At 45.0% G+C, this 21,467-nt stretch overlaps 1 protein-coding gene across 1 annotated transcript; it reads left to right on the top strand.

Annotated features, from left to right (window-relative positions):
• The first annotated feature begins 1,687 nt into the window (after positions 1 to 1,687).
• Positions 1,688 to 6,313, top strand: PTS (6-pyruvoyltetrahydropterin synthase). The gene is made up of 6 exons (XM_086627022.1): positions 1,688 to 1,773; positions 2,632 to 2,711; positions 3,924 to 3,946; positions 4,954 to 5,010; positions 5,319 to 5,389; positions 5,893 to 6,313. The coding sequence occupies exons 1-6, from the start codon at positions 1,700 to 1,702 to the stop codon at positions 6,032 to 6,034; spliced, it is 447 nt and encodes a 148-aa protein (XP_086483148.1). The 5' UTR covers positions 1,688 to 1,699; the 3' UTR covers positions 6,035 to 6,313.
• Positions 6,314 to 21,467: the final 15,154 nt, after the last annotated feature.

Raw genomic sequence — 21,467 nt, 5'->3', positions numbered from 1 at the left:
TGGAGTTTTCCCACTCTTGAAAACTGGCAGGTACACTCTGTTACCCCTGGGGCACCAAAAATTTCCAGGAATTAGGGGAATATGCTGGTGCAGTTACCGCCATTCAAACCCTTGCAGCAGTGAGAAACACAGGTTCCCCCTCCTCTCCCACAGATTTCTGAAAATCACCACAATTTATGGATTCCTCTGCTTGAACTCCATGTTCAGAATGTTGATACCAGAGTGCAGTCCTTCAAGTCTGTTCAGTTCATAATCATCCCAGAGGTCAAATTAGTTTGCCAGGATAGAAAAAGAATCAACAGACCTGGCAGCCCCTTCCTATGACTGGTGCAGGGAAGGACTGCTGTGTACGCTTACATTATCTAAATAATCTTAAATCAGCCATGTGACCAGGGAGCCGGGCATTCTCAAAGGTTTAACAATAGCTCCTCAGATACCACAGTGCTAAGAGCTCGGTTATTTTAGGTGGGTAGAAATTAGATCCATGAAGCTTTTTCAGTCACTTTAGGTGAGTATTGCTTTGCAAACTGCTTCTCTTTGGATTGCTGTGTAAACACAAGTGCGTTCAGGGCCTGCCAGCTTTCCTTTGGCAGGCTCACCCCTGTGCATTGATGCATTTATGAACACACTTCTTGAAATTGTCATAATATAAGAAAAGACAAGCAAGTCAAACTGTTGGCCTACAAGCCAAATCGTTGCTAACGTTACCTCTACAGGATCAATGAGAGGATGAAACATCTTGAAAGAGGAACGTCAATGAAAAGACAAAAGGCAGGATGCACAAATTCCAGCTGTCTGATCTGGTTCTACAACAAACCCAGACCCATACTATAGAAAGCTCCTCTGCTGTTTGAGCTTGTCCTGTTTCACTGATGCACTTTTTTCAGTGTTTATCTCAACTCCTCCTGTTCCTGGGCCTCACATCCACCAGCTCAGCAGCCTTGATCATGCAAACAAGGAACTTTGATGGAGTCCAAGATAGTTTTTGTGTATGTTCTCTAAAGCAGAATTTGAACTAAGCTGAAAGGTTAGCTCGTTGGTACTCAGCAGCATCACTTCTCCCTGTACCATCTTAGCAAGCCTGCTTGGACACAGATGAACATCAGGGATTTGAACTGGAAAATGCAATGCAGGTTTTTTAGTCTCTCGTTCTGTCCTTCAGAGACGATTCTTCCCTCCCCTGGAAGCCCATGTAGAAATGGGCTGCTTTTTATCCTCATGGTAATTTCTATGATTTTGATTTTTGTTCTCAGAGAGCTTCCAATTTTCTGCATCACTCAGCAATTTAGTGAAAAGTAAGCTAGTAAACAGCTGATGTAGGAAAGCATTTGCTACAGCAGATCACACCGACGGTCCGTTGGAGCGGCTGTCGTACCTCTGCGTTCGGTAGGGCTGACACAGTGGCTCTTAAGAGCCTTTTTATTTGCTTTCTGTATCACTGGCTCATACAAGACCGCAGTATGCGTGCAGGAGGCATTAGCTGGAGACGAGGAGGAGCAGCCGAGCTGTGGCAAGGAACAAAGCAGGCATTTTGCTTCGCGACGGCCCGAAGGCGGAGCAGTCCGAGGACGTGAGCCCCGGGCCCGCGGAACTGGCGGGCGCCTCGCCTGGCACGGCGGGGCCGTGCCGCTCGCTCCGCCCCGCGGCCCGGCTGGAGCCGGCCGCGCCGGCGCGAAGCACTGCCCGTCGCGGCGCTGCCATGGCTCCTCCCGCGGCCCGGCTGGCGCGGCTCTCCCGCACCGTCTCCTTCAGCGCCTGCCACCGGCTACACAGGTGAGCGGCCCCGCCGTGCCCGGCCCCGCCGCCCCGGGGTGCGGGCACACGCGGCAGCCCGGCTGCTCCTCGCCGCCTGCCCCGGGAGCCGTGCCCCGTGGAAGGGCACAAAGGGCTCGCAGAGCTGCGGGGCGTCTGCGGCAGCGCGGTGCGAGTGGCCTCTCCGGAGGCGGGTGTGCCTGCCTGATGACGAGCGCTTCCTGGTCCTCCTTCAGTCCGTTTTCTGCAGGCTGCAGCAGCCAGTCCTGATTGTAGACATCAGCGCTTAACTAGGTTTAACGAGAACAGAAGTTTTGTTTTTAAATGGGACGGGTTACGCTTGCGGTTTGTAAGCAACTCACTGTGCCCCTAATCTGTCACCTTTTTCTCAAGACTTACATATTCCTAAAGAGTGTCTTGACCTGAAATATTCCTCGGAGTAGGCACTTGCATTTGTTCAAAGGAAAGCTTCAGAGAGGGAAGTCATCCTTTGTATTCCTTGGAGAAGCTCTCTAAGCTTTGTTAGTTAATAATAATATGCGTGGTTTGCTCCAGGCACTTCCTCCTAGGAGCCCCAGTGATTTTGCTATATTCATATGTGAATAGCTGTTAGTGTTTATATAGCAGTGGTATTAGGCAGTTGTTATGAAACCTGCATATATAAATACAAAACCACAGCAAACCCCCTCCATTGTCAACAACATCTTTTCATGGGCCAAATACTCCTCCAGTTCTGTTTATGCCTGCTGAGTAGGAAAAGCTAGTGGGTAAAATTTGGGAGAGTGAATAGTTTTGGGAGACCTAGAAAGGAATCGCAGTTGAAGTGAAGCCATGAACATCTGTATTGGATTCTGAAATGCCACGTCTCTATTTTCACAGTAAATCACTGAGTGATGAAGAAAACTTGAAGCTGTTTGGGAAATGCAACAATCCAAATGGCCATGGACACAACTATAAAGGTGAGGAGTTGACTTCCATGCTTACACGTGTAGGCATGGACAGAGGCTGCTCTCGAGCAGGCTTATTTGAATGCGGAATAACCCATAGGAGAGCTGGGCCAGTCATGTGTCTCGGCAGTCTGGTATGGCTTTTGGTGGCTGGTTTGTTTTTTGTTTAAGAAGTAAAAGGAATCCTCAGCAACAGGGGGGTTGAACCATGGCATGAATTTGCAAGCTATTAAGTCAAATAGATAATATGTATCTTAAAATATCACTTAATGAATCAAATCTACTTGTTTATAATCTGCAAAATAATTGTTTTGAATGAAGATTTTTCTAAGCAAAAGATATGCAATTTAATCAGCCCATAAAGTTTATTTGAATGTTGTTTTCACAAGTTATTTCCTGCCATTTGTACCCTATGCACATAGAATCAGATCTCTCCAGTTTTCAGGCTGGAAAGCTAGGGAGGTGCCTCTAAAACTGTTGCTTGGGAGTGGGGGAAGAGAGAGAGTGAGAAAAAGAGCACAAAGGGACTTTTGCACTCCAGAGGAGAAACACAACCAGGCTCAAATTGCTATCTTTCTATTTTTGTTAGTTCTCCAGTGAGCTGTGATTCTTTTCGCAGCTCCTGGGGTTCATGGAAGGAACGCTGAGCTTATAAGGATGATATTTCCAAGTGTTTGTCTCTTTTGTTGAAAGAACTCCTGGGTTGAAATGACACCTTGCAGTAATTATAGTTCTTAGAGAGCTGGCGTGCTTACTTTCTTTCTCTGCTATTCTTTGATGTCAGAAGACTTATAAACTGACCCCACATCTTACGGTCTCGGGAGTCTGGTGATTGTATGGGCACCTAGGGTGTCTGCATTGTCCAGAAGACTTTGCTGATCGAGAGAGACTGACCTTGCTTGTGCAGGGCACAGGCTGTCATAGGGAGTAGGTACTTGAGAAGTCATCTAGTCTTACCTCTGCCTGCAACAGGCACTTCAGGGATAGTGGTGTGTCTCTGGGCATCAGCCCTTGGAGAACAACTTCTTCCATGAGCTGGGTGACTCTGGGTCATTATTCTTTTTGGAGTGGATACCCATTTTATAAAAACAATCCCATTTTTAAGTACTGGGAAGCCTTCACTGGTCCTTGTGGATTAGCGATAAATGAGTTGTCTGTCCCAATCGGTAGTGTCCTTTGTTGGTAGGTGGTGTCATCGTGACCTGGTATTTTCTTTTTTTTCAGTTATAGTCACTGTGCGTGGAGAGGTAAGTGCAATCAGCATTTTTATTCCATTCTTTAGGGTGGCAGGATAGACTTCTTCCACGGGGACTGCTAGTACTGAAGTTCTAGCTCAGTTGCTAGGTTTCTCAGGGTGTTTGTGGAAACTCTGTACATATCACTATAAAAGAAACTTTTCCGTAATCACCATCTTATTCACCTTGCTTCTAACAAGGATTTGCAGGTGACAGTATTTAAGTCCAAGGTTTGTAATCATCCTCTGGGCACTTAAATTCTCCTGCCAGAGCCTCACTGGAGAATACATAGGCTCAGGTCAGACCTATGCAGCAACTTTGGATGATTACTGAACCACAGGGAGGCTTAGCACTCCAGTAGCTGATTCTCTCTGCTGTTTTGCTGCAAATATAAAAGGAAATTCTGCTTTTGCAGTTTTTCATCCTTCATCCTGTCATTGTTCTGTGTATTCTGCAGTGAGTTGTTTAGATAGCACTTTAGTTTTGATGTTTTCCAAACAACTTTTTGAGGATTTCCAGTTCATAGGAAAGAGAGTTTCTATTCAGATCTGAAACTAAAAATTTTAAAGCCTCTTCCTTCTATGTTCTCCAAATATGCTGCAAACTGCACAACCTGATTTTGTTCCTGGAGCTTTGCCTTCTCCAGATGGGAGGATGCCCTGAGCTCAGGCTGGTGTCTGTTTTGTCCCTGGTTGTTCAACTCAGCAGTTTAATGCCTATTTTCTTGCTTATGGTTGTGCTAGATTGTTGCTTGAAGAGTGAGCGTTTCAGTGATTTTTTCCTCCCTGTTGTCCACTTTTATGAGAGAGTGGAACCACTGGAGTTGTTTGTATGCTGTATCTAGCCTTTGAGAACATCACAGGAATGGAGTTGGAACTCAGTGTGTGAAGGTGGAAAGATATTTTTCTTGTGGCTCAGATGTCCTGACAAATCACAGTCTGATTTGTACGGGCTCACGGCAGCCTTGGTAATAAGGACGTGTAGCTAGGCTACTAATCTCTCTTTTGCTTTCCCTGCAGATTGACCCAGTCTCAGGAATGGTTATAAACCTAACAGACCTGAAAGAATATATGCAGGTAATAGCACTGTTTTCCTACACATTCCCTGGGAGAATTGGTTAGAGCTTAGCAATTTGTCTAGTACTGGGGTGGAGACATGGTGAGTTGATGATGGTAGGAAATAAAGAAGAAATTAAAGAACGATTTAAGACTAAAATGCTTTAGCACTGTGATGTGAGGCAGTACTATGTCTCCACCTAGGAAGTTAACGGGTGGAGGCAGGGCTTATCCTTTTTTTACATGCTGTTGCCTTGCTGCAGTCCCATGTGCATGGTAATTTGAACCTCAAGTCTACTGACCAAGATTGTACTGTTTTCTTTCTGCAGGAGGCAATCATGGAACCACTTGACCACAAAAACCTGGATAAGGATGTGCCGTACTTTGCTGAGATTGTGAGGTGGGTGGTGGAGACTCCTCATGGCATTGGTTGCAGGGTCAAGGAACAGTCTTCAAGGCTTAGTCCTGAATCTCAAAGAGCAGCCTAGATACCCATGTGTAGCACACGTGTGACACACACCTGTGCTTGCCAGGTGCTGGGCGCCCTGCTGCCATGCAGCCTGCCTTGCTGTTCCGGGCTGGGTACAGGCCTGCTGGGGCAGTTGCCATCCCACATACTCTGGAAGGCACCACTTGCTCACACCTGAGGAGCTCTTTGCAGACTAGCACTTGTTGCATGAGCCTGCTCTGTGGACAGCTTGAGGAGACAGTTATGACCTGCTAATTAGACCTTGTTTAATCCATGTTTGCTGGCAATGTTTCAAGCCTCACTTAAATTCAGGGTGTCATTATGTGAAAGCTGCTCGCTGACTCCCTTTAGCATTCCTTCTGGTCTGTTCTGGCTACATCTTCCTCAAAATATCAGTGCTGTCAGTTCTGAATCTGCTCATGTTTCACTCTTAGCACCACAGAGAATGTTGCAGTATTCATCTGGGAAAACCTCAAGAAGCTCCTGCCCATGGGAACTCTTTATAAAGTCAAAGTGTATGAAACGGACCAGAACATTGTCGTTTATAAAGGAGAAGAAACAATCTCTGAGAAGTGAAATGAGCTTAAGCTCAATTGATCAGAAACTCTGCTGCATAATCAGATCGGTAGGTCACTTCAATCCTGCTCGCCGTGTTTCCTACACCTAGACATTGGTTATATATTACGTAAGGACAAATACAGATGTTTCACAAGAATTCTTGCAGCAATCTAGCAATTAGAGTTCTCAGAATTTGTTGATTTGTCTACTTTTTCTCAAGACATTCCTGTTTTGCAAAACCAAATGACCAAGCCGATGTGAAATTTACAATTGTGTCATGTTAAATAAAGCAGCTTTCTAGAGGGTAGATGGCCTGGCAAAATGTATGTCCTGTTCAGTTACAAAAGGCTTTGACTTTTCTCTAATTAAACATTGGATTAATTTATGACTTTAATAACCTGGGCTTTGGTGGTGTTTTGCTTCTTGATCAAATACAGAAACAAGAATGAGAACTACATGATTCTCTTTTTTCATTCTTCTTCATTTTTTTTTTTTCCTGTGCTACAGGCTCATTTCTTGCTGTGGCTAGCAGGTCTTTCTCCATATAAGAAACTGGTATAGTGAGTAATATAGTTGTTTACAAAGCAATTCCTATCCAAACTGCAGAGCTAAAGAGTATGTTGTTGAGAATCAGCATGGGAAGCTGAGGAAATTGCAAAGTTGGAATATCGCAGCCCCAGTGGTGTCAGAGTGCCCTGATGCATGGGTGAAAGTGGAAGTAGGTGAGAAAAAACCCTTAAATGCTGGTTATCCAGCTGATGTCCCAAATATGCCACTCTTGTGAAGTTTTGCTGATAGAATGCTTTTCATCTTATAATTCAGGCCGACTTTGTCTCATTGTACTGAAAGAACTTGCTTCTTTGATACCCTGTGGTGCTGTGTCAGCTCAGGGCAAGTACAGGCATGTAGACATAATCCTCACCTTGCTGAGGAGTCATTGTGCTACAGGAGACTTACTATTCTGCATCTGATCATGGACAGGTGAAAGAGTAGGGGAAGACCTGTAATACCTTGAGTCCATACCCACTGTAGACCCCTGAAAGCTTGTTGCCACAAGCAGCCAGATCAAGCATGTTTTTCTTAGGGAAATTTTTATGAGCTCTGTAGGAAGAGGACCAAACTGTCTTCTTTCTGGAGAAAGCAGTCAGCTTGTGTTCCTACTGTGATGATCAACAGTTACTTGGTGTTTTCATTATCAGAATCCTATGTCAGGAAGACCCTGTAGAGAAAAGAAGCACTTGGTATGCGTCAGTCATCAGGGCTGTAGGTTCTCGCTGTCACTTGCAGACTAGGAGATGCAACACTGTTTAGCATAGGTTGTTACAAAAGAATGAGGCTGTGAGATGAGTTGAAGTGAACACTAACCACATTATTCTGAAGAGTCCTGAAATTGTAGGTATGCTGTGAAAGCTAAGTGCTGGAAGAGGAGTGCATGTAAAACTAGTTAGGGAACAGTTATTGTACAGTTCCTGTGGTTATGAGCTGTAAAATCAACCTCTCTGTCCAGAGGCAGAAGTGATAGTACAGTGCGTGGTTCTCTGTCACATGAACAATGTCCTGAAGAGTAATGAGGTATGGCCATGAAGAATAACTTAATGCATATAATTAAAAAAGTGATATCCAGGGTAATAATTCCCTTGCTTTACAAGGAAATTATGCATCTGAATAATGGTAGCAAACAGTACCATTTAGAAAGGTTTAATGAAGCTTTCTTAATAGTTAACCTTGGACACATTTTACTACAGGCTGAGGGTAAAGTATCTTTCTGTAGCTACCAGTTCTGCTAGGAAGTAGTTTTTACAGTTCCAGAAAATACTTCTACTGCTTTCTTTTAAACTGTGACTGCTTTATATGAGGACAATTCTGGGCTGTCTCCTGCCTTGATCCATCTTTGCTCAAACTTCCTGGATGAGCTTCTAAAAGGGAATAATAAGAAAAGTCTGGGGATGAGGAATATTCCAGCCTTCCCTCTTTGGAAGAGCAAAACCTCTGCCTTGAGAGCTCTGGTGTTTGCCTTTTTTTCTCTCTTAAATATAGTGCTTTGGTGAATAATTGGCTGAACATTCCAGTGTCACGCAAGTAGAGTGTGCTCAGTGCATCAGATGAAGGGAACACACTGTTGACACACTGTTGCCCCTTCTCCCCCTTTTTCTTCTCCCCTATGTAGAACCAGTCAACTTTTTTCAGTGTGAGTTCTCTCTGGCCAGGCAGGTTTTGCAGCTTAGCTGAATGGTCCTGCTGGTCTGTAGTTCACTAGTGTGATACGTCATTTCTGTTTGCTAAATTGATGTAAATTATACTGGATGACAGATGATGATGATGATGATTCATAAAGCATTTGGTGTCTTGAGTGAGTCATGGAGACTAAAACATATCACGTGGCATCTTTATCAGAAGAGTAATTTAGCTGTTGACGTTGTTGACAAAAAACAAGCAAACAAATGGTTACATCTATATAGCACAGCCCATTGCTATTATTAGCATGAAGTCAGGTGCTAGGGCAGAAGAAACTACCCCAATTTCCTCACCTTTTACTGCGGTGCAACATAGCCCTGACAAAGTCCCACAGTAGCTTGGATGTTTATATTTATTGCTGTGTTGCATGTTGGACATGTATTCATATCCTGTATTCTGATCTCTCCAATTTAAATGGCAACAGATCTGGGGAGATGGAAATAAGTTGGTTGACTGAGTTGGTTGGCTTGGGTGAAGGGGGTTGGCAATGTCAGAGCTGCAGTTGTAATTGCCTACGTCCCAAGAAATTCCATCCCTTATCCTGCTTGGAGGGGTCTTGATCTTTGCAGGTGTGTGTGAGCTCCATGTTGGTAAGTCTGTGTAGGAATCAGCCTCCAAATTCACAGGTTAGGGAGGGAAGGTTATATGAGGAGAGAATTAACTCACATAACTAAACATTAAGCATCTCTGTGCTGTTACTTAGTTACTGAGTGATTAAATTGTTTGAAGGAGAACTGTTCAGGTGATGGTGGGGTCCAAGACAGCAAGTGAAAGGTCAGAGCTGATCCCAGAAGAGCTACTGTAGGAGCAAGACTTCCAGCTTTAGTGCACGTAACTGTAAATAGCAGTATAATGACAGCAAGACCAGAAATTTGCTGTGTTGTGTTTAGTAAGGGTTGAGGGGGAAAACCCAGTTCTGCCTTCCTGTCGCATGGAAAGATAAATCATTAGGTTATACGGAAGAGGAGTAGTACCAGAGCAGGGACTGAGTGAAAAGGGAGCCTGTGCAAGAAGCTGGTCACGTCAGTTTCTTGTGCTGCACTTATGCTTATATTGTGCTTCTGCTAATGTGACCATTTGGTTCTGCCAGCTAGAAGGAAAGCAAAGTTTAAGGCTGCCCAGTTTGAAAGGAAAGGTGTTTAGCAGCAGCTCTTCTTTTTTATTGTTTCTGGGGAACATTTTCCCATTCTACCTTACTGCAAGGAGAAGTCTTACTCTCTTTGCCATACTTGAAACACAGTCACCACAGGAGCGCTGTGGGTTCAGCCGAGGCTTTTGCAGTGCGGGTAGTGGGAATTGATCATTTTCCCCTGACGTTTGAAATTATGAAACAGCGCAGAACAAAAGAGACGCCATTACAGAAGGATCAGCAAAGTGAAAAACAGCAGCTAGGACTGAGCCACTCAGTCATATGTGCCACTCCCTAGGCTGTTATTTATAGTTCATTGTAGCCCCAACAATGACCAAGTTAATAAATAGTCCAGGCATCGCTTCTGATGAGGGACTATGTGTGGGACATGGAGCCACCACCAGGAACCTATTTCTCTTGAGCTCCAACAACTGGCAGTATCTTACAATTCCTGAACTGAAATTTTCCCCTGTAACGTGGCTTCTTTGTATATGTGCACAGTGCCTGGAAGACAGTGAAAGCTGTGGGAGTGTTCACAGGACCTCTGCCTGCTTTGGTGCCAAGACTGGCAGTGCCTTGGGAAGGAATGAGAGGTTGAATGAAGCAACAGGCACCCTTCAGCTTTGTTCTGCAAAAAAGTTTGGGAAGGTCATTGTGAACAGAGCTGCAGAGTGTCATAGAATCATAGAATTGTTTAGGTTGGAAAAGACCTTTAAGATCATTGAGTCCAACCGTTAACCTAGCTCTGCCAAGTCCACCACTAGACCATGTCCCTAAGCACCACATCTATATGTCTTTTAAGTACTCCAGGGATAGTGACTCAACAGCTTCCCTGGGCAGCCTGCTGCAATGCTCAACAACCCTTTTGGTGAAGAAATTTTTACTAATATCCAACCTAATCCTTCCCTGGCACAACTTGAGGCTGTTTACTCTCGTCCTATCACTTGTTACTTGAGAGAAGAGATTGATGCTCACCTTGCTTCAACCTCCTTTCAGGTGATTGTAGCTAGTGATGAGGTCTCCCCTGAGCCTCCTTTTTTCTCAGGCTAAACCACCCCAGTTCCCTCAGCCGCTCCTCATAAGACATGTGCTCTAGACCTTTCACCAGCTTCATTTCCCTTCTTTGAACATGCCCCAGCACCTCAATGTCTTTCCTGTAGTGAGTGGCCCAAAATTGAACACAGTATTCGAGGTGCAGCCTCACCAGTGCCGAGTACAGGGGGACGATTGTTTCCCTAGATGTGCTGGCCACAGTATTTCTGGTACAAGCCATGATGCTATTGGCTGTCTTGGCCACCTGGGCACACTGCTAGCTCATATTCAGCCGGCTGTCAGCCTACACTCCCAAGTCTTTTTCTGCCTGGCAGCTTTCCAGCTGCTCTTCCTCAAGCCTGTAGCATTGCATGGGGCTGTGGTGACCCAAGTGCAGGACCTGGCACTGAGCCTTGTTGAACCTCATGCAGTTGGCCTCGGCCCATCAATCCAGCCTGTCCAGATCCCTCTGTAGAGCCTGTCGGGAGAGAAGGAGTTGCTGTCAGTAAGAGCTGCTGAGAGAGAGGGCCCATCCCTGTCTCTGCCCCATAGTCTGCGAGCCGGAGGGCTGACTTGCTGGCTAAGTTTTCCCAGCTGCTCACTACACATTCCTCATTTTCTAGGGGCCCTGCCTGCGGTGGGTGTCTGCAGAGACACAAGCTGGAGATGGGAGGAAGCCTAGGGGCTCTCAGACACAGTTCTCTCCTGCAGGCAGTCATCATTTAGGCTATCTAGTAACGTATCAAACGGTACTCCAAAGCTCATTAGAGTGTTTGCTCCATCCCTGGCTCTAATGACCAGCAGTCACTGTGTATGCAATGAGGAGACCAACTGAAAGAAGAGCATAAGTCTACAGGGAAAGTGGTGCTAGTGAAAAGAACAAGTTAAGGGGCATTTTGTGGCTCTCCTTCTGCAATGAGTGTTTTTTGTCCTGTGTACTCAGTGAGGCCAGGGCCTAGGGGAAAGAGGGTGTGATCATACCACATATGTGTAAGGGGAGCTGTTTTATGGCAAAGCCATAGTTTGGACATTCTCAGATGTTTGTGTGCTTTACCTATTCCATTGTCCTTTTTATTAGTGAGGGTGTGGGTGTCCGTAAGTATAGTAGAGTCAGTAAGATGGAAGGGAAAGCAGGGTTTTACTGTACCAGGGGTAACATTTGTTTATTTAGACACCACAGAAGTACTGGTTTGGAAAACTCAATGGCTGCTCTAAAAAGACCCAGAGCCTGTCACAGGAACAAAGGCTGAACTAGATCACTGGATTTTGGGTTCTGGATGAATTAGAGCTAGCAGAAGGGAGCCCAGCACTGAGGGGCCTCGAAGCCCCGGATCCAACAGACCTGGCTGACTGCACCAGTCATCCCCAACCTCCCAGCACCACAGCAGTACACTTCAACACTGGCTGCTCTTTATGGGCAACTCTCTGATGTGTGCTGGAAATGGGCCAGGGAGACACACTGACTGGTTTCCATGGACTTTCCTCATATCAGCCTACTTGGCTATGCATGAAAGCATTGTGGCCTTCTCTGAAGTGAACACAGGCTAGAGAGCTGGAGAGAGAGCTGCTAAGGGGGCGTTTTCTAGGAGAAAATGTTGTCTTAAATGTGATGACTCAGCTGTAGGACCTTGTTGGTCTCTGCCAAATGTTTCTGCTGCAGAACTCACAAGTTCAACAGAATACTTGACATCCTGATCCAGACTCTGTGGTGGAGTGGCTCCACGATTGCCTCTGGGGACAAAAAGGAAGACATGGGCAGCTATCCTGGTGGCAGGGCCAGGTAACGTGGCGTGTTCTTGTCTCTGGGAAGAGTTAGCTCTGAATCAAAGGAGGGTCTCGCTTTGCTTGTGCTACAGGGTCAGAAACTGAGATGATGCTACTTCATTTTTTAGTTTTATTGATAGCTATTATATTGTTTATTTTGGGTTTTTTTTAATTATCTACAGCAGTTTCACATGTTTTACTCTCAGCAATGTCTTTTACCAACTGATGTGAGCTTCCTGGGTGTTACAGGCCTCACCCTTATTTCCTTTCCTGCTAAAGCAAGAGAATTTCTGTATGTTGGGTTCTAATTCCCAGTTACAAAGCAGTACCCTTTGCACTCCTTTTCCTGGTTATGTTTGTGAAATAAGTTTTACCAGGTGAATTAGACAGAGATCTAAAAGGAAATGCTGGTATTTGTTGCTGGATAGTATAAAATTTAATGAGAATGCCACTGGTGTGGCTTATCAATGGGACAAAGCCAGCAGGAGTTCACCTGTCTGGAGGTGAACTGTATTGATCTGAATGCCCTGCGCTTATAGATAGTATGGTAAATGGGAGTTGCCACACGAATATTAATATGTATTATCCAAGGCAAAGAACTGTAATCTTACAAGATAAAATCAGCAGTGAGATTAAAATTGAACAGTAGTTTACAGCACTCATTAGAATTTTATTGTGTTACGCACTGCAATAACAGAAGATACAACATGTTCAGATCTCTGCTAATTATCTTGCCTGTGAAACAGATGCCAATTTTAATAGCTGGACTCTAAAAATTTATTTCTACTAAATTTTCCAGAAACATTCCCTTAGTGCATCAGTCCAGGCACTAAGTGGTTAAAATTTCATCTGTGATATTGTGCTTGGGAATTCTGGCTTCACAAACCAATCACTCTACAACCCACCAGGAAACAGGAAAGTAAGTGGAAATTAGTATGAAACAAGTGGAAGTTTACATTTGCATTGAGAAACCTAATGGTATGAGAAGGAGGAATATCTTTTCTTTGATGCAAACCGTGGCTTTTTGAGATAGATAAAATTTGAGTAACCAAGAGTTGTGTAAGGGGCTCCCACTTCAAAGCAAAACCAGCCTTAGCAGGGAAAAGATGGGCATGAGTCAGGGAGAGAAGGGCAGTGATCTCTGGAGTCTACAGTCACAGACCACTGTCGGATCACCTTGCATTGGGTACAAGGACAGGTGTAAGCAAATTTGCCACTGCATACTTCTCCCTCCTTGAAACAGAGCTGAGCACAGCTATTGCAGATTGCACCCGTGCCTCTGAGTTGCCCTGCTGGCAAGTGCCAACCAACTCAGGCTGGTGGGTAGCATCAGCTCTGAACAGCTGCAGAAATCAGAGCAGTCTAGAGAAGATGGCTGGAGTGAAGACAGGGCTATCCAGTATCATGCCTGCCTTTTGGGAGAGCACGCCTCTGAAGAGAGGAGGCCCAGGGGACAGACCAGGGCACTTGCTGCCTCCATGCAGGGCTGAGCACAGGCAGCCAGTACCTGTCCCCGGCAGCTGCCCTGACAGCTGCAAAATGCTGAGAAAATGGGACAGTGCTGAAGAAAGGAATCAGATGCCCAAACCAGATGGAGAAATTAGGTCATACGGTGGTTGTATTTAGCATTTCCAAATAAACTGCACCTCTCAGTTTATTATTTTTCTTCCTGGCTGAGAGGGTGCAGAGGTTCAGGAAGACAGAGCGAGAGAGAGTCTGTGTGTATGTGTATCTATGTCTGTTTGATGCTGGGACTAGAGTCTGTAGGGGCAGCCTGACCCTGAGCACTGGAACTGCACCTCAGATGTTGAGTTGGGCCTTACACCAATACCTAATGGGAAGGACAGAGCCCATTCCAGTGCCTGAAGGACCTAATGACTCTTTTGATAAGCATGAAAGATAACAGAGCTTTGAGTCATTTCTCCTTCCTCCCTTTGAATTGTGGGTGGGGGAGGGGAATGCATTTTCCAGGATGATGAAATGCATAGGCAAATACTCTTTGGAGGAGAAGGACTCTGAATGCAAACCTGCAGGCTCGTTTATGTGCTGGGTTGGTCCCTGTCATTCCTGCTGGGTACATATGCTTATTCTGGGTCCAGAGAGTCTGCACATGGTGATAAAGCAGGAACTTTCGTTTTAAAGCTTCCTGTCATTCCCATGAACTTTAAAGGGTAGCTAATCCCTTGGCCTGGAGCTGAGACCTCGGAAAGGCTTTGGCAAGGCCACCACTGGTCTTCCTTTGCCCTCATTGCTGTCTGCTATGGTCAAGGGCTGCCCAGCCAAAGCCCAGCCCAGAGCAGGGCATACAGGCATGTAGCACCTGCTTACCCTGTGGCCCTGGAGCTCCAAGGGTGAGGTTGAATCCAGGAGCCATCTTGCACGTTTAACTTGCCCACTTAAACAGTGGAGAGTTTCAGTTAGACCTGTAATGTTATCAGAGAAAGAAGTGAGACAACAGGTACTTTTATCCCATCCTCAGCACTATTTGGGGAGGAAGGAATGCCAAAAGATTGGAGAAATAAATAGGCGAAGGATTGACACAGGGGAGCAGTCCTTGTGCTGGTGGCCCTGGGGGTTTCTGGTAGTGGAACATCTGTTGAAAAATGTGGATAACAAAAGCACGTTTGTGAAGCAAGACAGGCTTGTTGGCATGGTTTGTAACAAATAAGAGCCAGGTATTAAACACAACTGTCCAGTTTCAGCTATTAATATTTCAGACAATTCTGGAGGAAGAAAAAAAATCCCTCTTAAATCACACTTGATATCTGAATGCTTGAGAAATACAGATGGTCAGGAACAATTTCTTCCTGTTGTGTCCAGCTCCTGTGTTAAGTTCTCAAGAATATTTAGGCTCCTCTGCTATCAGGCTCTCAGTGCTCTGGAGTGAACCTTTCATCGCTTGGTAGTTAGAATTTATTGGGCAGAAATAAGGGCTAATTGTAGGAACGTCACAAACTGTGGGCTGTTAAGGCCAGGTTAAAGCTAGGTCTCCGATCCATGACCATGGAAATACTGTTATGATCTGGAGCTCAGTCTTCTGAAGAGGAAACGGCAAGACAATTAGTGGGACCGGGATGCCATTCTGACACTACCCTCCAAAAAGCTGTCTGGCTCACCCTGTGCAGTATTGTAGTGTACAGGCATCACCTTTATATGCGTCTTTATATGCTCATACGTGGGGTCAAAGCCAAATTTTTCACAGTATTCAGAATCATTTCAACCCCTCTGCCACATTACTATGAACCCAGGAAATAACGTTAGGTGCAAGAGTCAACTTTCATTCCTTAATTTATTTAGATTAGTTTAAGAAAAAAATTACTTTCCAGAAGTTTGAAAATTACTAAATAAACCATCCATATCCATGGTTTATAAATCCATAACCGTATAAATCCATAAAAAAATACAAACAATAATAATAAAATCAAGACATTCAGTGGCCATACAATCTTTCCCTACAGCAAAATCAGCTGTTGATTAAAAAATGAGAATAAAAAATACCCACCTCGCCATTCCAGGAAGCCAGAAGAAAACCAGAGAAACTTTATGAGACATTCACTGAAATAAAAAAATTTAGGGGATACTGGATCAAATAACAATATGGAGCATAAATTCCCAAGGCCTAGGCCTTTATGGAGGATACCCTGCCAGCAGGATCTCCATCTTGGCCTGTTGAAGGGGCCTCCTCCCCAGGTGGAGGGTTGGTAGGCGCACTTATTTTCTCTGTGCTGGCACTGGAGGTTTTAAATTGGCTGAGGCATGTGAATGCTAAACCCATAATTTCCCCTCCCAGTCTCAATTCTGCTTCCAACAGTTTTAGTGAATATACTCTAATGGACTGTGCCAGACTGCCACTGAGGCATACATGCACACACACATGCTGAGAGGACAGGTCCCAAGCTGCACAGCCAAAAGCAGACCTCTCCTTGAGCTTCTCAGCAGACCCTGGTACCTTGATGAGAGGAGGGCCTTTTCCCTCTCAAGCATTTTCATGCTTTTTTGTGCTTCACAGAATCCCAGGTGATGACGAAGTAATTCATGCAGTGTTCCTGTGTTAGCTGGGGTCTGCTCTTGACCATGTTGTGCTTTTCTAGCTGAAAAGCTAGAACAGAGTGTTATCTGACTTGCTATGAAAGATTTCATCTTGCTGAGATTGCTGGCCTGGGCGAGGTGAGTAAGGGGAGGATCAGCTCTGTGGTCAAATAATTTAATGTAGGAGTGCAGTTACCATCCTAATACACAGAAGTGAATTGTTTTCCTGAGTAGATCAACTGCCTGCCCTCCTATGCATACTACGAGCAAGGAGGAAAGGTGCAGCACAGCTGGGTCATCTTCTCTTCCTGACTTCTAGGAGAGCAGTTTGCTTGTGACAAGCAGCAGCAGCAACTGAACGACGGCTGTGAAGAAGCTGCTCTGAACCATGGAGACAGAGTTGGGAGCAGTGATTGGTGTTGCTGTGGTTGTTTCTGATTCTGAAATGGAAGGAAGACCCCAGGGTTGATTCGAAGTCCAGAGGACCACCTGGGCTACAGACCTACTCCAAGAGGCTGCATTTAACTGATTTATCAGAAATGAGGGGTCAAACCCATGACAGGGGAGTGGGATGTCTGAATGTATCCACTGACATCAGTGGAGCATCATCAGTATAGGCATGAGGCTCCTGGGTATTAGGGGATTCTCTGGAATACCAGAAACATCTGTAATGGCAAAGCCACAATTTCCACTTCATATCTGCATGACAGAGTGAATAGTGGGGGATGAAGCCTGTGCCAATAACTGCAGAAATAAATAAAACCTGTCCTCTCCTTTGTAGCTGTTTAATGTCCCTTAAGGCGAAAAGGAAGCTTGAAAAGGTTTTAAGTTCAACATTACGACCTGAAAAACCTCTAGCTAGCTCTAGCACTCTAGTGTCTTTGCCTTGTCTCCTGTCTATTGGAGATACGAGATTTTCCTCAGCTGGAGGTACTCTCGAGTCCGCCTTTCCTCTCTCTGGAAACGCTAGAGCACAGACGAAGGCCTTGCTTGGTGTGCCGTTCAGCCTGCTGTTTGAACTGCCCAACTGAAGCTTATTTACCTTTGTTCAGAGTCACAGTCTTGAACTCGCTGGATTGATCAGTGAACACAATATATGCCCTGTGGAAGGAAGGAAGACAGGGGATATAAAGGGGACATTAAGAGCAGATGAAGAGACAGGAACTATGAAGTTGTCCTGCGCTCATTTATATCGCCCTCCAGCTATATTGCACTTTTTTCTTTTTTTTTTAACATCTGAAACATTGTTTCTTCTTTATGCTTTGACTGCTTTGCTGCCCTTTTCTGGATAGATAGGAATGCCTTGTAACAGGGTGGCAATATACTGTGACCATCTGCTCCTTGTAATTAGAATAACTATTGTCATGAAATATTGCATTCTTCCTTCCCGAAGATAAGGCCAATCAGGCTAATGGCTATGGTTTCCTTTGACAAATCTTTCCCACTGATGCAACTCCATTAGTGTTAATGGACACAAGAGGAGCTTTCAATCCATTAATTTCCATGGAACTAATCTACATCCCTACTCACGTGAGCAAGTCTTTAAACCATGAGACTTTCCGGTGGGGAGATATCTAGATATGGCTTTGCAGAAAATGTTTCCTTGGTATTTTCAAGAGAAAATCTGGAGAAGGCTCAAGAGGTTTATTTCAACCCCTGCTCGAGAGGTGGACTCTTGATTCTGGGCTTTACGAAGAGCTTATACAGGCAAGTACTGTCCCAACTGAATACTTGAAGTTGGAGTATAGTCTTACCTTATTTCCACGGAAGATATGTTACTGTCTGGAGACGTCCAGTTCACTGCTTGCTGAGTGGCATTTAATATTGCTGTGTCAATAGAACTGCAGTTGTCTGTGTCTACTGACTTCCATTTTCCCACAGAGACATTTTGTGGGGATAAGGCTTGCAGTAAATACTCGGTCACATTCTTGTTGTCAGTGAGGTTTCTGTTGTCACTTATTGTAACTGGAAACAGAACAAGTTAGACAAAGTAAGTTGTCTGTTCTGTAAGACAGCCAACTTCAGACTCCGTGCCTTCTGGGTTTTCAGTGAAGAAGTATTTGCTTGCACAATGCTCTCTATATGACACAAGTGCACCAGAAGCCTGCAAAGAAGGTGATACTATACTTCTCCCCCAACCACAGGAAGAAGAACCCCCTTATCTGCCCCCTCCCCAGTTAGGGCATAGACTAGGAGGAACTCCTCGGTCACTAGATTCAGCCCCTGCTATTGTGGGTACCGTATCTGTAAGCCAAACCAGAGCTTCTTGCGAGTTGTGTCTCTTCTGGATCCCGTTCAAATGACAGGGGTGGAAAAGCTGAAGAGAACAAGCTTTTGGGAAGTCAGTTCCTCTCTTCAGCCTATAGCTGAGTGTGTCACACTCCACCTTTTCTTCCCCACCTCTCTGTTTCACAGTCGTAACTAGTCTGCACAGTGTTCCTATGTATCATGCTTTTGTTGCAAGCAGAAGCAGGTAATAAGAAAATGAAGCAAGAGGATCAACTTGCCAGCTGTGCTTTCCAGCCCAGGTTGCAGTGTGTGCTGTACTGCTGCAGCCCTCTTGGCCCTTAGCACCCTTCAGGTCAGGACTGTTTCAAATGAAAGCTGCTAAGACTGTCAGAAACTACAGGAGCTGATGTGAGACAGTAGCTAGCATCAAACATGAATTCTGTGCTCAGAAAATGAAATAATAGCAGTGAACAAAACACCCCTCTATTAAAACAACCAAGTGCAGTGGATGCTTCTTGAGTGTGATCTATATGAATCTGTGCCAATCTACACCAGCAGACTACCTCCTCCCTTGCAGGAAGAGGCTCTTCTCCACTATTTTCTCAGCATTTAGGTTTTTCTAAACCTCAAGGCAAAGGGAGATTTATTGTCAGGTCTGGGAAACAGAGTCAGGCTGCCATTTACTCTGTGGCTATGTTCTTTGTAGTATTAAAAGCCATTTTCTGGGATTGATGCTGAATATCTGTCAGCATCAAAGTAACCTCTTCACCTTTGTCTTTACAGCTGTTACCACTGAGAAGGGCAAATTCTCAGGAAGAAGGAAAGGGAAAAAAAGTACAAAACAACTTCACCCCAAATTCTGTGTTTTCAAGAGCATTCAAGTCCTTCTATGCAAGTCCTTCAGGCAAAAAGATTGAGGGAGAAGAAAGCACCCTAAGGAAGGAAAAAGAATTTAGGACTGACCCTGTAGACATGAACATGAAATAGGAACAAAGAAGTAACAACTAATGCCATTTATGTATCTCCAGCCTGAAGTTAAAAAAAAAAAAAAGTCTGTTAGACCTCATACATTTTAAACACATCTTAGAACACCACATGCCTCAAGGGGCAGAGGAAACACATTTCTGTGCAGTGTGGAAACTCTTGAGATCTAGACAGAGATGGCTTACCTAGGTAGGTTGTGTTTTCCTTGTATGCCTCAGGTGTCACGATGACAGTGAAATTGCTTGCAGTTGCATTCAGGAGCAAATTACATCTTTCTGTATATGCTGGGATGATCAGTGTCCCAATGAAGAGGAGTTGCACCAAGAAGAGAAAAGTTGCCATGATCCACTTTGATGTCTCTGTTTCACACACCTGCACCTGGGAACTGAGAAAGCCTCAGACTTTCCAGCCTATTTATACTCCATTTTTGATGAGGTAAATGCAAGTGTTTCCTCCTCCCTATCCAGCTCACATGTACACACCCCCGATGGGAGGTTTCACTCGTGCTTTTAGAGATTACTTCCTTCTACCTGCTTAGCCTCTGAGTGAACTGATTAAAATAAAGGGGTGACCAGCTGAGAGGGATTAAAATGGACAGTGTGCATGTCACTCAGGAACCCATGGGCTGGAAATGAAGTCTCTGTCAGCCTACATCCCTTGAGCTGCCTTTGCATGGTGAACACTCTTGTGTGCTTGTGTGCTCGTAGTCCCTGTAACCTCTTGCAGGGGCCTGTGTTCTGGAATTGTGGAAGAGCACCTGCAGTCCTGTTTCCAGCCCTGGTCCAGGCTTTTCTTACAGACCAAACAATCCTGGAAAGTGTGGAAAACCCAGCAGGGGTACATCCTTGTAGGTATGTTCAAATATAGCCTCTTACTCCTGCTTGGAGAAAGCTGGGTCGTGAAGGGCCAAGAGCCTGTGAAAAGATGGTCCCTCTGACCCTGGACCATAACCCGCTTTCACAGCACTTCACTGGTGAACACAGCATATTCTTGTTAGGGTGCAGATTACTTAAGTGTTTCTTCTCAAGAAGTACCATGCAAGTCATTTTGGCTGTGCTGCTCAAATAATGTATGAAAAAAAGATTGAGTTTCTCTTCTCACTCCTTCCTCTTGCCTGGATTTCTTCATTCCCCTGCAGGCCATTGGCTGGGTTTTTCAGAAGCTGATTTTGGAAGTGCTCTTTGAGCCGTTGGGGCGAATTATATCAGCACTGGTGAGAAAGGGAGCACTGCCCCATTTCTGCAAGCAGGAAGGGTTTGTCCTGCATGCCTTCCACCTTGTTGGGAAAGGAGCAGCTGGCACAGTCCAGAGCGAAACCCAGAGTGTGTGACACCCAGTGATTAGAGGTGATGACGATCCTGAATCATTTCCCCTGAAATGGAGATCATTCCAGAACCTGTTCCCAGTACTAATTGCGCTGAGGGCAGTTATTTCCAGCAGTCAAAATGAGCAATACACTGAATGCATAGGTACTCCAGATGCGCTGGATCCTTGAATAGGAGAAGGATATGCCCTTTCTTTCCCCCTATCTGCCTTACATTTGTAGACATATCACTGGCAGCCCACAGGAAGCTCCTGGAAGCGTTTTAATGCCCTCATGCTGTAATTTTGTCGAGCCCACCTCCTCCGCTTTGTCCCAGGCTCTGCTGAGTCACTCGTGTTGCTGGGCAAGTCTGGATTTCCCTCCCTGTGTTTATCTTCCCTTTTTCCAGCCCCAAAGCACCTCACCCAGGCAGGCCTCACCACCTCACCAGTGGCCCACAGGTTTAGAAAGAAGCTGTTGTGTTAAATGTGTTAGAAGTTGAACAGAAGTGGGAGAAAAAGGACAAGAGCAAGAAAAAGTGAGTTTAGGACAAGCAGAGTGAAAGGAGAGCAGCAGAAAAGAGGGCAGAGAAAGAAGATGTGTTGGAAGAGCTGATACATGTTCAGTGATGCTAACATTGGTCAGAGGTAAATTTGACCCTAATGCAGAGAGTGTGGAGAAAATGAGAAACTGAGATATTCTGGCATGTTAAGTTCACAGATTCAAATACTCCTGGAAGGCTTGAT

Source organism: Tauraco erythrolophus, chromosome 26, assembly GCF_009769465.1.
Source record: "Tauraco erythrolophus isolate bTauEry1 chromosome 26, bTauEry1.pri, whole genome shotgun sequence".
Taxonomy (NCBI): Eukaryota; Metazoa; Chordata; class Aves; order Musophagiformes; family Musophagidae; genus Tauraco; species Tauraco erythrolophus.
This window is presented reverse-complemented; position numbering and strand designations above follow the sequence as displayed.

What these genes read in the sequence shown, in the direction of transcription:
- PTS (XM_086627022.1), top strand. Translation starts at nt 1,700, where the DNA reads ATGGCTCCTCCCGCGGCCCGGCTGGCGCGGCTCTCCCGCACCGTCTCC. An exon ending in GCCTGCCACCGGCTACACAG is followed by an intron (nt 1,774 to 2,631) that starts GTGAGCGGCCCC and finishes CTATTTTCACAG; the next exon opens with TAAATCACTGAGTGATGAAG. An exon ending in TACTTTGCTGAGATTGTGAG is followed by an intron (nt 5,390 to 5,892) that starts GTGGGTGGTGGA and finishes TTTCACTCTTAG; the next exon opens with CACCACAGAGAATGTTGCAG.